This window comes from Triturus cristatus, chromosome 7 (assembly GCF_964204655.1).
Source record: "Triturus cristatus chromosome 7, aTriCri1.1, whole genome shotgun sequence".
NCBI lineage: Eukaryota > Metazoa > Chordata > Amphibia > Caudata > Salamandridae > Triturus > Triturus cristatus.
In genome coordinates this window covers 1,647,065,159-1,647,079,212 of record NC_140590.1, presented here as the reverse complement: position 1 = coordinate 1,647,079,212, position 14,054 = coordinate 1,647,065,159, and the positions used below count along the sequence as shown (strand labels likewise).

Below are 14,054 nucleotides of genomic sequence, written 5' to 3'. Positions count from 1 at the left end.
TGCAATGGAGCCATAGTTGGGCATAACAATGATTGATCCCGGTGAAAGCCTGGAAGTCAAAAAGTTAACAAATGTTTCTAAGTCCGAACACTGAAATGGACTTTGTCAATTTTGATAAGAAAAATTATCTGTGAGTGAGCTGCAGATTAAATTGTAGTTGCCGCTGTGGAACACAAAGGCCGGATACTTGAAGCAGGATGGTCATGATTACGGATGCTTTGGAGATTCCTAGCAGAGATATAGTTTTACCTCCAACACAGATAATGACTTTGTTGATTTTTCAGAGCTGCTTGGAGCCTTGACCGGAACGAAGCTGAAATTCGCTCTTACATCATGGAACTGCTAGTCAGATACTTTTTCCCACCGGTCCCCCTGAATCTTTTGATGAAATGTTTTTCTTCTGCCCAACCATCTACAGGGGTACAGTTCTAAGGCCCCTAGAACCTCAGGGGAGGGCACTTAGAAACTCTCAGGGTATCATGTAGTGGCCCACAGTAAAGTCCAGTCTAGGTCCAGTTGCTACTGGTCAGCTGGGTACTTCCAGGAAAAGGCCTCTTGCACCTTGTTGAGTCCCTGTAGCCAAACAGCCAACTGACTGTTGGAGTCCATTTCTCTATCCTAGATACAACATAGAGCTGGTCCAGACCTTCAGGGCTCCTCTTGTCAGAGGCATGAGGTTCAGTCCTGTTTTGATCTTCTGCATGTCCAGAGCGTGCTATGTGGACATTCCTTGGAGTGCCACATTCTTGCTTAGCTCCAGCTAGTGGGTGGGGGTGACTCCTGTGCACTCCCTAGCCAATGGGGTAAAAGCTCCTGGGGGCAACTCTACCCATTTTTCAGCAGTTCCTTTTTGCCCTACTGCAAACAATACAACTGTCCCATTCACTCTCAAAATCCAATATGGGGAAACCCTTCTCCTCATGTGAAGAACTTGTGTGCCCAGAGGTATAACCAGGATAATGAACAGTCTTCCTCTTTTGTGGTCAATAAAAACAGTTTTTTGGGGTAGATGTTCTCCCATTGGATATTGTGCGAGCCTGTCTAGGGACAATGGCGGAGGCCTTTACATATGTCATTTAACATTTACTTATGCCAGGGCTCCTTTCAAGTAAATTAAGTTCCTGGCCCTCCACAACTGGTACCTGGGAGCGATAACACCTCCCCACTTCCAGGCTATTGTCTCTGCTCTTGGAGCAGTTTTCACATCTCTTTAACACCTAATTTAGGCCAAGTAAAAGCTGTCCAGTTGCTGGAGAGCTAATGCAAATTATCATTCAGCATCTTCAGGCAGGGTAAGTGTAACGTTCTAAATACGTCCAGTATATTTAATAAAGATCTGGCTTTACCATTAGATTCAGGGGAGTAGCAAAAAAATAATAATAACACTCACTTTGAGCCACATGGAATGATATTTCCAAACAAAATGAGCGATCCCAGCTCTTTTTCTTTAATAAGGAGACAGTGGGCATTGTTGCTCAGAGGGAAAAGCTTAGAATGATGCCTTTTACAGCATGATTTGAAAAGAATGTGGAAAAAAAGGCACATTTACCAGCATTTACTTTCTTTGATTTATTCTTTCCGTTTGTCTCTCCATCTGTCTTTCCTACTTTCTATTTATTTATTTCCCCACTTCTCATTCTCCTCTCATTCTGTTATTCCATCTTTCTTTAGTTCTGTCCATCTTTCTTTCACGTCTTTCGAGCTTTGTCCTTCTTTATAATAATGTTTAATTTTTGTTCCTGCATTCCTTCTTTCCTTTCCTTAGTTCCATGCTCACATTCTTGTTTCTTCCTTTCTTTTTAGCATCTTCTGTCCTTCCTTTTCCCCTTTTCTCATCTCTCTCTCTTCTTGAATTCCTTCTATTTGCTAACTCTTTATTTTCTTTCCGCTGACCTTTCATCCGTCTCTCATTTCTTCTTTCCAATTTTTCATTCTATTTTCTTCCTTTGTTCCCATTTGTATTTCTTCCTGCTACCCCTTTTTCCAACTTTCTTTGTTTTCTTCACCCTCCCATTCTTTTTCCCTTTCTGTCCTTCTGTCCTTCTTTCCATTCTCTTTTCTTTCCTTCTTTCAAGTTATTTCATTGTACTTGCCTCTAACATATTTTTTCTTTATATTCAAAACATTTCTCTGCCATTCTGTCACCACTTCAAGCTTTTTTGAACTCCTCCACCCCTTCCCCATCCCACTTTATACCACTGTAATTTATAGATCTTTCCTTCTGCCTTGCAATGATCTGTAAGCCAGAGATGAAAGTTAAGGAGGGCTGTAAAACAATTTAATCTGTCCCAAGCACCTCTGCTTAATCTGGCATTGTTGGAGTGCTTCTCTATGCCCTTGAGATTTGATTTTTATTAAATAGAAAAAAAGGTCTTTGAAATTTGTCTGTAGCTGGTTCAGGTCAAAAGTTATAGATTAAAGTATGTAATCTATATTTTTAGGTGCCCTGTGTTCCAGTTCCAGACTGACCAGCGACAGTGTCGATTGGGGGCTAGTCACTGGGGGAATATGCCTTTTCTAATGCTACACTTGAAACACTCTTAATATAATGCAAACTACTTTGTGGGCAGCAAGGTGCACTTCAGAGTGACATATTTCAAAAGAGGGACTTTGACAGGTCTATGCAGCGGGGTTCGAGCTGCTGCTGTCAGGTTATACAGGGTAGGCCTCAGGCCTTGTTTTCACTGCCACTCTAGTGGATGGCACGATAGGTGCTGGAGTCTACAACTGGCATTTAACTTTCCATGCCTTGGGTGCACTTTTACATCATTTACTATGGCCTTGTAGGCATCAAGTAAATGTTCCAGCCTATTCAAGTTTATCAGCAGTGATCACATCCATGCATCAGGTAGAGTAGTCACCATTAATGTAAATATAAAAGGATTTGCTAATTTAGAATGACTTACATGGGTAACATAGTGGCCATAGCTGGAGTAATAACATTATTAATAAATCTCCATAAAGTCACATGATTTATCAGTCAAATATCACCCTTAAATATATTTGGAAATTCAGCTAATTTTACCCAGACATCAACAAATAGGTTCCGGAAATAGAAATATTTTCATTTCTAATATACACTTTTCAATTTTGGTATACTTATATTAATTAAATAGCAAAAGCATCGAATTTTTTAGTCCGTTTGCACATGAGAGTTACTTACAGGTAGCTGGAGAGCTACCAGTAGCTCACGAGCTACCTGTTGGAGAAGCCTGTACATGCACCAAGACTCACCTCATGGGCACGCATCTTATATCTTATGTCCTCCACTTCACTATTCCTTCAGGGTCAGTTGACTCTCCCGCCCTCCATCCCAGGTGGGAGGTGGTCTTCAAGGCGCCCCCTACAGATTCCAGGTTAGAGCACAACTAAGAGGCTCCTGACATATGGAAAGGCTAGAGGAGCAGCGGAGGTGGCACTGCTTATCTGAACTCTGCTCCTCCTGTGGCTCTGCAGCTTGTGTTACCCCGTGAGAGCTTATTTAAAGTTCCTTCCCATGACTGTGCTGTACGAGTCTCTGGAGCAGTGATGCTCTACCACCGCACCTTATGACAGGATGGCCTGCATTTATTTTATCTTAAGGAATATAGAACAAATTAGTAAGTCTGCATTTTGGGGTGTCACTCTTAGACTCCATCAGCCTACTTGTCCATCACCCTTCTGCCCAGACTGGTCTATTTGTGCTTAAGACTACACTCAAGAGGTAGGTGGGAATTCTAGCCTGAGTGTCTACCTAGAGCGACACAAGGAATCTGCTGCCAGGTAGGATCACTCCCTGCAGCCTGAGGAGTGGTCGCTCCATCTCCTAGAGTGAACCACAGTGTGTTTTAGGATAGGGCCCTTCAGTTAAAGCAAAGGAGAAAAGGAACAGTGGCATTATAGGGAGGGGGTGAGTGTTGAACACGTAGTGTAAGTAGCCGGTCACCCGGTTCATTCCACCAAGATAAAGAGGGCTCCAATGGGGCTTTTTCTTTGCTCTACAACCTTCTACTGCAACAGACTTCTGCTCCTCAAAGGCCTTTGCATTAGTAAAGTCAGTGCTAGTGACTTTGTGAATGCAAGTCTGAAACTACAATGTACAAAGTGCTCTACTGTTGGCAATGACACTTACTAATAACACTCATTGTAACGCCTTGTGAATCACATCAGAAAATGAAGTCAAAGGCTCTTCCCCCAAAATTGATGAGCGCAAAGGTGTACACAAACACCTTGACATGTTTTTGTGGGAAACAGCCTTTTTAACGCAACCGTTACAACGCATGCGATTACATTGCATGCAGGTGCAACGCAAAAGGTGTGCAGCAGTGGGTAGAAGGTGTTGGATTTAACTCCAACACCTTCCCTACTGTTGCACACACTGGAGTTGGACTAGAAAATTAATCTATTCCAACTTCCAGCGCTCCCCCGACAGAAAGCCGTGGTAAAGTTTTGTGTTGCATCGGCATGCGATGTAATGGCATGCGTTGTAACGTCACATATTTGTTTTTTGCCGTCATAAAAGCATATGCAAAATTATCCAGAAATCTCTGCAATTTCTTGATACCAGAGGCATGAGGAAAACTTTACAATTATGTTTTACCTGCGTTACCTTTTAGAAAGTATTATTAACTACTATTGTGATATAGTTGCAAACAACATAGCTTTCGATCAACATGTATTGTCCTCAGGTCACTCAAGATATCAGAAGGAAGGCTAAAAGGTAGGCGGACCTGTTAATATTTGGACACTCGTCTATTTTTATGATGAGATTCTAGCGGGCCTATGGTGCTCATCTTTAACCCCTTCGATGCGCATGACGGAGCGGTTCCGTCATGCGCATCGGTTGCGCTGTGCGGATGATGGAACCGCTCCGTCATGGCCCCGCCCGCGCACGAACCCTTCAGCACAGCGCGGTAATCCTCGCCACGCTGAAGGGGTTAACAAACACCTCACTGTGATAAAACGAAGTAAAATCAATATTGCTTTATTTATTTATTTGCCAAAACCAATGCTCCAGGGCTTTGTGGGCGGTTTGTTCTTGAACAATAATTCATGTTCTCTTCGGTAGTATGCTTTAGAATGGCACAAAATATTAAGACATCGCCAAGCGAGGGCCTTTTGGAATCAATACGGATTCCAAGTGCAAGCGTACGGGTGGACAAAATGTGCACGCGTATGGACAAGAGATGTGCACGCGCGCATGGCGTCGTGTTTTCGCTTTCCCTCCCTCTCCCGTCGGGCCCCTCCTTCTTCCATTGTGTGAAGGCTGAAAATTTGGTGTGCCCTTGACCAACCTGTTATCTCGCTGGCTTGAATTTCGAATGAGGTCAGCAGTGGAAGGTTCAGTGGAGCCAGCATTCTGCCCTAGATGGTCGGTGTCTGCGGAGATGTCTTGTCTGCGTGTGATTATATACCACGTTCAATTGTGAACAATGACCGGAGGAAAACTTTTTTTATTTATTTAACAACGGGGATATCACTATGACGAACCTGTTCTTGGCTACTTGTACGCATGCACGTAAAAACACGTATACAAGGTAGATTCTATGTATTTTACCAATCTGTTATCTTGCTGGCTTGAATTTCGAATGACGTCAGCAGTGGAAGGTTCAGTGAAGCCAGCATTCTGCCCTAGATGGTCAGTGTCTTGGAGTCTCTCCTCGCTGGTCCGCTTCTCTCATGGGTGTCCTCTGTCTTCCATCACGGGCCTGTCTTCTCCCCAAGCTCCTTTCCTCATTGGTTTCACTTCCTCTTCTCTTGCTCTTCCTGCCTTTCCCCCACTGGCATCTGTCTCCACTCCTTCACCGTTTGTCCTACCCCTGCTTCGTGTGCCTCTTATCTTCAGTTGTGGTACAGTTTAACCCCAGTGATAAACCATCACGAGGCAATGCGCTACCAAACAGCGTGTTCGAGGTTCCAGAGACACGATGAAAAGACGGTCCTTTATTCCAGTCACAGGAGTCAAATCAGTTGTGAAGATGACGACAGAGCACATTGAAATTAAGTATTCAACACAGTTATGTGGCTACCACAGTGAAGATCCTTACTTTCCTCACACTTACAATATTATCCTGGAAAAACAAAACAAACAAAAAACCACAGCTTCCCACTCCAGCCCAAAGACTGGCACCCAGGACAAAGCCACACTTGGCCTTGTCCATTACTTATTATCTTTCTGAACAATAATGTTCTTTACAGGACAGACCTTTGGGGGAATTTGCTGGTTGGTTGCAATTTCAGCATTTTTAGAGGCCTTATGTGAGGTTACAAATCTAGAGCGGTAATTCTGATTCAAGTAAGGAAGCTCATTAGTGCTTACAGAGAGGATTCCATAAGGGTCTCTAGAATAAGTTGCAGCAAAGGGTCTCATCACTTGTATAAAAGATGGTCTGGTATGGATGACGTAGCCTGGCGAAAGAGGGACTCTGCAGACCACCCAGGAACAGAACAAGCATTTGCAATGCAATAGGTCTCGCATTTACGCGAGTTTAAGCTATTTGCATTGTAAATGACAATGCGTTTTATTTATGTTTCAAAATCCAAAACATAAATAAAAGGCATTGTCATTTACAATACCAATAGCTGAAACTCGTGTAAATGCGAGACCTGTTGCATTAAAAATGCTTGTTTTATGTAGGTGAACAAATAAAATGAAAGGCGTCTCTGCTACATACTAGCGATAAAAATCACCAGGGCTTAAAATCTTTAGGTATGTTTTATACATGTTCCTGAAGGGGCTTCTTTGATTTGCAAGAAATGACTTTAAAATTTGATATCACAAAAAGTTATGTGTTTTTTTGCCAAATGTAGTTTCTAATGCCTCTTTCATAAAACATTATTTTCTATGCAAACATGTCAAGCGCTCTATGAACATACTCTTGCTCTGTACACAAGTCATTCTCGCTGCTAACTTTGTATTCTCTGTGAAAAGCGTATTACCTTAATATTGTCATTCTCTGGGTTACTACGTCAGTCTCTTTGTAAACACGTCTGAACATGTCATTTTCTTTGTAAACAGTTATTCTTTTCTTTTTTTTCCAAGTTTTATGTAGCGCAAACTAGACCCGAGGATATCAGGTATCAGAGCGCTTTACATGAGCACCAGTTTCATTACAGATGGACACATTCATTAGGTCGAGCCTATAGCGGCAGCGCGCATGCGCTGCGCACTTTGCGAGGCATGAAGTAATGCAGTATGGAGTGGAAGCTCCGTGGAAGCTCCACCCACTCTCCGCCCATGTTTTTAATTGACTCGTGTCATTGTCTTTCATAAAAACTGCCGTCTGATTGATTATGAGGCTTGTTAGTCCTTCCTTATTAAGGCATGTCATAATTTGTACCCTACCACTACTACTGGCCCCTTTACTTCGAGTGTTACACAGTACATTCAGGCTGTCAGTGCTACTTTGTCCGAGCCTTCTCGCCCCCTTCTCCTCCTCCCTCCACCCCCCACCCGCACTCGCGTGTCCGTGCTTCCCCCACCTCTCCCATTGTCCGTGCTGCAATGCAATTGGTCTTGCGTAAATGCGAGTCCTATTGCATTGCAAATGCTTGTTTTTTAATGTTAACCCTCGCGCTCCATGAGGCTGTGTATTTCCTTGAAGCCCACATCCGTATCGCTCTCTCTTGTGCCTGTGGTTCTCTGCTCCCTCTCGCCCCTTTAATTTCCCTACTCCTCTGTTTCGTCCACGTTTATCTCCCCGCCCTTGTGTTTCTTCACCCCTTCCTGGTCCTGCCACACAGCATCAACTCTTGCCTGTCGTGCTGGAGAGGCCACACATTTCACGATCACCCCCGGGGAACCTCTGACGCTGTTCTGCAGATGTGAGACGGGCAGAGGGAGAGTTCACTTCTGAGGTTCTACGTTAGTAGGAAGGAGAGCGCTGTCATCTTGGGCAGTGCCTGCACCCCTGCCCCCTCTGTGGGTCACTTAAGCTGCTCCCTCTTCCCCGTTCAAAAGAGAAACAACAGGCAGTAGGGCTGCATCTTATCATAGCTGACCGCACAGCTTAGCAGGTTCAAGCCCCTTCTGCAGTGCTCCATGTACAGTGCAATAGCTTTGTCGTCACGATTGACTGCATCAGCCTGTTATCCTTCCAAAGTTTTTAAGAAAGACTAGATCCACTGAGCAGCTGTTTCACGATTTTGCAGGGCTTCTCAAAAAAATTATGTAAAAGACGGGGGTGCATTACTGTCGTTCAACCTCCCATCCCCCACACCTCCAAGAGCAGAGAATTTGGCAGGGCAAGGCTCCCCTGCTCGCTCCCCTGCTCGTGAAATTGGACATCAGACAGGGCAACATTACCCAACGCTGGGTGGACGTGGATGATGTAAAGTCTGGCACAAGAGTGCACAGCTGCCAAAGGGCCTTGTGTCACGCATGACCACTTCAGCCAGCCCTCGATCTCCACACAACTATCTGCATGCTGGGACTTTTCAAACCCATGCAGGTACCGCTAAAAACAAAACAGCACAGTGCTGTTGGGTCAAAAAGAGCAGGGACTGATGGAGGGTGTCCCTTGACAGCTACTGTTGCGCCACCTTGCAGTGAGCTTGTCCATCGCCAAGGAATTCTGCCATCTTAGTCTCCTTCTGCCAACTCACTGTGGCCGACTGACAAAGGATCTTGCGCCTCACAACCAAAGATGCATGCATAAGAAGCTCAACTTACTGTGCAGCAGCAGAGACCTGCTCAGATGTAACTTGATCATATGCTTTTCGATACGATTTTCTTAATTTTAATAATTGTATTTCATTAGGGAGATGGTGTGGCATACGGCCTGAGCTGCCAACTTTGGAGCTGGGCAACCGGGGTTGAGTCTCCCAAGTTGCTGCTGCTTTTCACTGCTCCCAGGCTGCTTCTACTATAATCTTTTCCAACTGTAGTGCATCTCTTTGCTGCTACCAGATTGTTGTTAGTTTACGCTACTTCCAGGATGCTGCTAAGGTAAGCTGCCTTCAGAGAGAAGCAACTTCATGCAGTGCCATGGGGACGGCTAGCTTTCACTATCCCAAGGTGCTGCTGCGTTATTTTAGATTGTTCCATAGCGCTTCGCCTACTTTATGCTGCCCCTGTGGCGCTGCCATTGGACGTTACTCTCAAGGTGCTGCATATCTTCGCTGTCCCCGGGTACTGCTCCCTCACACTGTTACCAGAGTGCTGCAACTGGGAGGGCTTCTCTGTTAGGATGTTCAGATGTGCCACAACTTTACTATGACCCCCAGTGTGCTGGTACTTTACATGCTGTTCTGAACTGCTGTTCATTTTAGAAAGAGTAAGATATATCAGCTTTTTCCCAAAAAAACATAAATACAGTTTCTTTCCGCAGTCTGGTAATGGCACTTTGTTGTATTCGGGGCCAGCTCTTGTTTGATTTTTAAGACCTGCACTGATTTTGAAAGTTTGTAATCCGTGCTTGGACAGGAATACAAGTAAAATAGAAAGAAGTTTGAGGCATTTTTCCCTTTTTTAGGTCTCGGCTAGCGTAGGCTGCGCAGACATGTGCAGTCTCGCTGGCGATATTTTATATTTTTGGGTAGCTTTCACAAGCTGGGTTTAAGCCCCGCCCCTCTTTTCCATTGGCTGGCGTCACCGTTTATGCTAAACGGTGGCCAGCCATTGGAAAAGAGCTTCCAGTGATGTACACTTTTCTCTTTTAGAGCCGTCCCAGTTGGACTGGCTCGTCTGACTTCCTGCTGGCGTAAAAGGTTTCTTATCTTCTTTATGGGGCGAAACAGATGGCCCCATAAAGAAGATAATAAACCTTTTACGCCAGCAGGGCAGTCCGTCCAAGTGGGATGGCTCCAAAAGAGAAAAGTCTCTGTCGAGGACAGGCACGCTCAGCAAACTCCATCCTGGGCGTCCTCGGCGACTTTCACCCCGGTCATTCGGAAATTGCGGTGCAGTGAGGCGCGAAAGCCCACGGCTTCACTTTTGCTTTTTTGCGCATTTGGTTCTCACTCACTGATTCTGCAAAAGTCATATCTCTGTAACGTTTCCTTTCCAAACTGAAATAAGGAATGAGATGTAAAGGTGCCTTCCTGTATTATAGATCCCTCCCCCGTTCCCCCCTGCTCAGTGTTAAAGTTATAAAATAAATGATTGCGTTGTCCTGCAAGAGAAACTTTAATTTCTCTCCCCTTTTTTTAATTAAACAAAGTAACTTTCCCAGCGGATTAAGGGAAAGGATAAAGGTGTGATAACATGTTAGGAAATTGTTACCCTACCTGAAAAAATACTTTTCTTCCCGGACAGTGGGGGAAACATCAAGGGGAAGTCTTCTGTAAACACCCCCCTGCGGGTGATGTGGCCTTTCCAGCTGGCTGGCTCTTTCGAGTAGTGCATGGTTCTCATAGTGCAGCATGGCTACCCCCGACGTTGTAAGAAGTGTTCCCTCGGAGGACGAGGTATCCCCTCCGACCAACAACAGAGGCGAGCGTTTGCTGGTTTGTTTCTTGTATTAGTTAGCTTACCACAGTCCTTATCGAGCATTTGATTGATTAGTAATGCCTGCCGGTCAGAGTCAATCGAAGGCAACGGTAAATCTAAATATGCGCTTGAGACAACCTAAGGCTGGGCGGCCAAAACGGGGCACTTTGTATTTAAGGTCACCGGATAACTTCATGTTCCCCACTCGGCGTTGGCTCGACGTCCCGTGATTCTGGGCAAATCACTTAATCTCCCTACCAAAAAGGAGTGTGTCCTTGTGTAATGCAACTGGTGCTCATGTAAAGCGCTCCAATACCTCCGGGTCGAGTTCGCGCTATATAAATATGCAACAACAAAAAAATGCACTGGGCTGCTGAATGGGAACCGAAGACATGAAAACACTGATGCCATTGAGTCACGTGGTATTCACAGTTCTTACACCAGAGTCCGAAAGGATTATGACTTCAAAATGGACTTTGTAGTAAGTTATAGAAAGCAATACTATACTTTTATACTAAAAGCAATCAATTAAACGAGTGAACAGTCTTAATTGTGTATTTTTAGCCACAGAGAATCTTAAGCGTGGATTTCGACGGAGGACACGCATCTAGGAACAGAGTTCAGATCGTATTACACATCTGCTCTGGGGAGCAATCTAGGCCTAAACAAATACATACTTTTGAAATCAAAGTCAAAGGGCCGTCCCCAAACACCTTTGTGTTTTTTTTTTACTTTGGAGTGTTTTACGTATATGGATAGACAGTGACCGTGTTAACAATTTAACACAGACGAGAACAGCCTGTAAACTAAGTGACGGTCAGCGCACTGTGCAGAGTCGAGTCGGGGGCCTGTGCCTGCACAAACGTCAAGACAGAGTGCAGCTTCAGGTGGGGGCATTATGTACCAAAATTACGGGCAACACAGGGTATCATGGCTGGAATCTGCGGCTCTATGACTCTTTAACAAATAATCTGTTGTTGGGAAAGTGTTTTTCTCTAGAACTTCTAGAGTGAGTGAGCAAAGGTCACTTAAAGTGCAGGGTGTTTAGAAAAATAGATATGAGGTGGAATGAAAACTAGCCAGAAACCAAGGATGACCAGGCGAGTGAGCCCTCGTGAATACCCAACTTTATCCAGGACTAGATATCGCCCCGGGGGGATGGGGTAAGAGATCTCGCGCTGACTGCGGCTAGCCTGAGGGGCCAAATGGCCACTGAAAAAAGGCTTTTCTTCCCGGACAGTGGGGAAAACATCAAGGGGCTGTCGTCTGTAAACACCCCCCTGAGGGTGACGTGGCCTTTCCAGCTGGCTGGCTCTTTCAAGTAGTGCATGGTTCTCATAGTGCAGCATGGCCACCCCAACGTTGTAAGAAGTGTTCCCTCGGAGGACGAGTTGTCCCCTCCAGCCAGCCACAGAGGCGAGCGTTTGCTGGTTTGTTTCTTGTATTAGTTAGATTACCACAGTCCTTATTGATTGATTGATTGATTAGTAATGCCTGCCGGTCAGAGTCAATCGAAGGCAGCGGTAAAGCTAAATATGCGCTTGAGACAATCTAAGGCTGGGCGGCCAAAACGGAGCACTTTGTATTTAAGGTCACCGGATAACTTCATGTTCCCCACTCTTACATTGTTTTAAGATGCCGATTTGTTTCTGCTGAAATTAATCTAGTCTGAACTCCCAGAATTTGAGGTTGTGGTCTAACGGCCAGAGTTGGGGAACAAGGATCAAGCATTGGCGTTGGCTCAACATCCCGTGATTCTGGGCAAATCACTTAATCTCCCTACCAACAAGCATTAAAAATGCAATAGGTCTTGCCTTTGATTAAGTTAAAGCCATTTGCTTTGCTATAGAATACCATTAGCAAAGCAAATGGCTTTAACTTAATCAAAGGCAAGACCTATTGCATTTTCAATGCTTGTTTCTATCAGTGTTTGGTTTAATGTTTTACTGAAAGGAAGTGCTATTTCCCCACAGCCCACCCTTGGATCAATGTAATGCGCTCTTACCAGCCAGTTATACAAAAATAACACTTTTAAATAAGTACTTCTCAATGCAGTTTGACAATATGCCTAGGTGTCCTTATGTAATGTAATTGGGGCTCGTGTTAAGTGCTCCAAAACCTGCAAGTCTAGTTTGCGCTATATAAAACTGCAACAATAAAAAACCTTCATGTTAAAGAACACTGGCTGTTGTAGCACCCAGGATAATGTGCTGCATAGCTAAAAACTTATAAGGACCCAAAGGCGAGATCTATTGCATAGCAAATGCTTGTTTTTATTAGGCACAGGGAGATTAAGTGTTATGCCCAGAATAACAGGATGTTGAGCGTCGTTGCCGAGACTCGAACCTGGTTCCCTGGTTTCGAGGTCGACTGCTCTAGCCGTAAGGCAGCATACTCTCCTTGTAAACAGCACATTCCTTCTAGAAATAGTGCATTCTTGGTTCGGTAAACATGTCATTCACTTTGCAAAAATCTCATTGTTCTCTTTAAATAAGCCATTTTATCCATAAACGAGTCATTATCGCAGTAAAAACATTGACATACCCTCTGATGCATGGGCCTTTGAAAGACTATAATTTTTGCACCTAGACATTGCTTGCATCATCTCACCTTTCAAGTGGCCTCCTCCCTCTTCGACAGCCAGCTAATCTTTATAGCTCATTTGTAAGTAGAAATGTGCCTCTATCGATTTATTTCATGCAGTTTGTGTATGGTTGTCAGTTACTTCTAATTGCTTTGAGGGCTTGGCGGTTGAGGGTTTCTCAAATTCTGCAGTGTCCCCTAATGGCGAATAATTTTATTTTAGCAAGCATCAGAGTAAGTAAATTGATATCTCACGCTTCACCAAGAAAGAAAAACAATGTCAACAAATAAGGGCTTTATGAAATGAACTCTTTGATTCACTTTGGTTTCAAGCTGTCTAAGCCAATTATCCAGTTAGTCACTCTCTACAGGATTGTGTTCCACCTCTACAGCCTGCTATCAGCATTGAGTTCCATAAACATTAACACATTAGTGTCTCCATCATGACACGCAGAGTACGTTGAGTCTGGCCATGGCAACCCATGCTCATCGTGGCGTACCGCTCTTCAATATTCTCCTTGATATCCCTCAAATTTCTTTATTATTGCTTTGACCACAAAGGTAGGCCTACAATTCAGGAAATCTTTTAGCACCGTCTTCCATGCTTGTTAAAGAATTTACTGCCTGGTTTAGAGTTTGGCAGATGGGTTACTCTGTCACAAATCCTGTCTACCTTATCATAGACGTATTACGTCCTATGACACTTGTAATAAGGAGGATGGGATATTCCTCAAGGACAGTGTCCACTTTGCAAATCAGTATCGCCTAATTCGACAGGCCTCCGAAATGACAATGTTTGCGACTGTAATTGCGGTAGGACATTGATAGGGAAATGACTCTCTTGTATGATCTTGTGCTCCCAGATCCCCGTACTTGACGTGTGATCATGGTGACTGACCTCCATTCTTCTTTCTTTTAGTTTCAGCTCCAGTCCTTCCTGATTGTCTGCAGTGCTGATTTCCCAGAAGAGAATGGCTGCTGTGACCTCCCTGCAGAGGTATGTATTTCAATGAACAAGCAGTCACCAGCAGTGAGATGAATGAGTTAGATAAAGGCAGATGTA

General features: G+C 44.3%; 1 protein-coding gene across 2 annotated transcripts in view; it reads left to right on the top strand.

Annotated features, from left to right (window-relative positions):
* COL20A1 (collagen type XX alpha 1 chain) overlaps window positions 1-14,054 on the top strand; it is a 537,383-nt gene that overhangs the window by 412,459 nt on the left and 110,870 nt on the right. For both annotated transcript variants that reach the window (XM_085619699.1, XM_085619698.1), the window contains exon 29: window positions 13,911-13,988. In XM_085619699.1, the coding sequence (XP_085475825.1) occupies window positions 13,911-13,988 (78 nt within the window). The remainder of the gene's footprint in view (window positions 1-13,910; window positions 13,989-14,054) is intronic.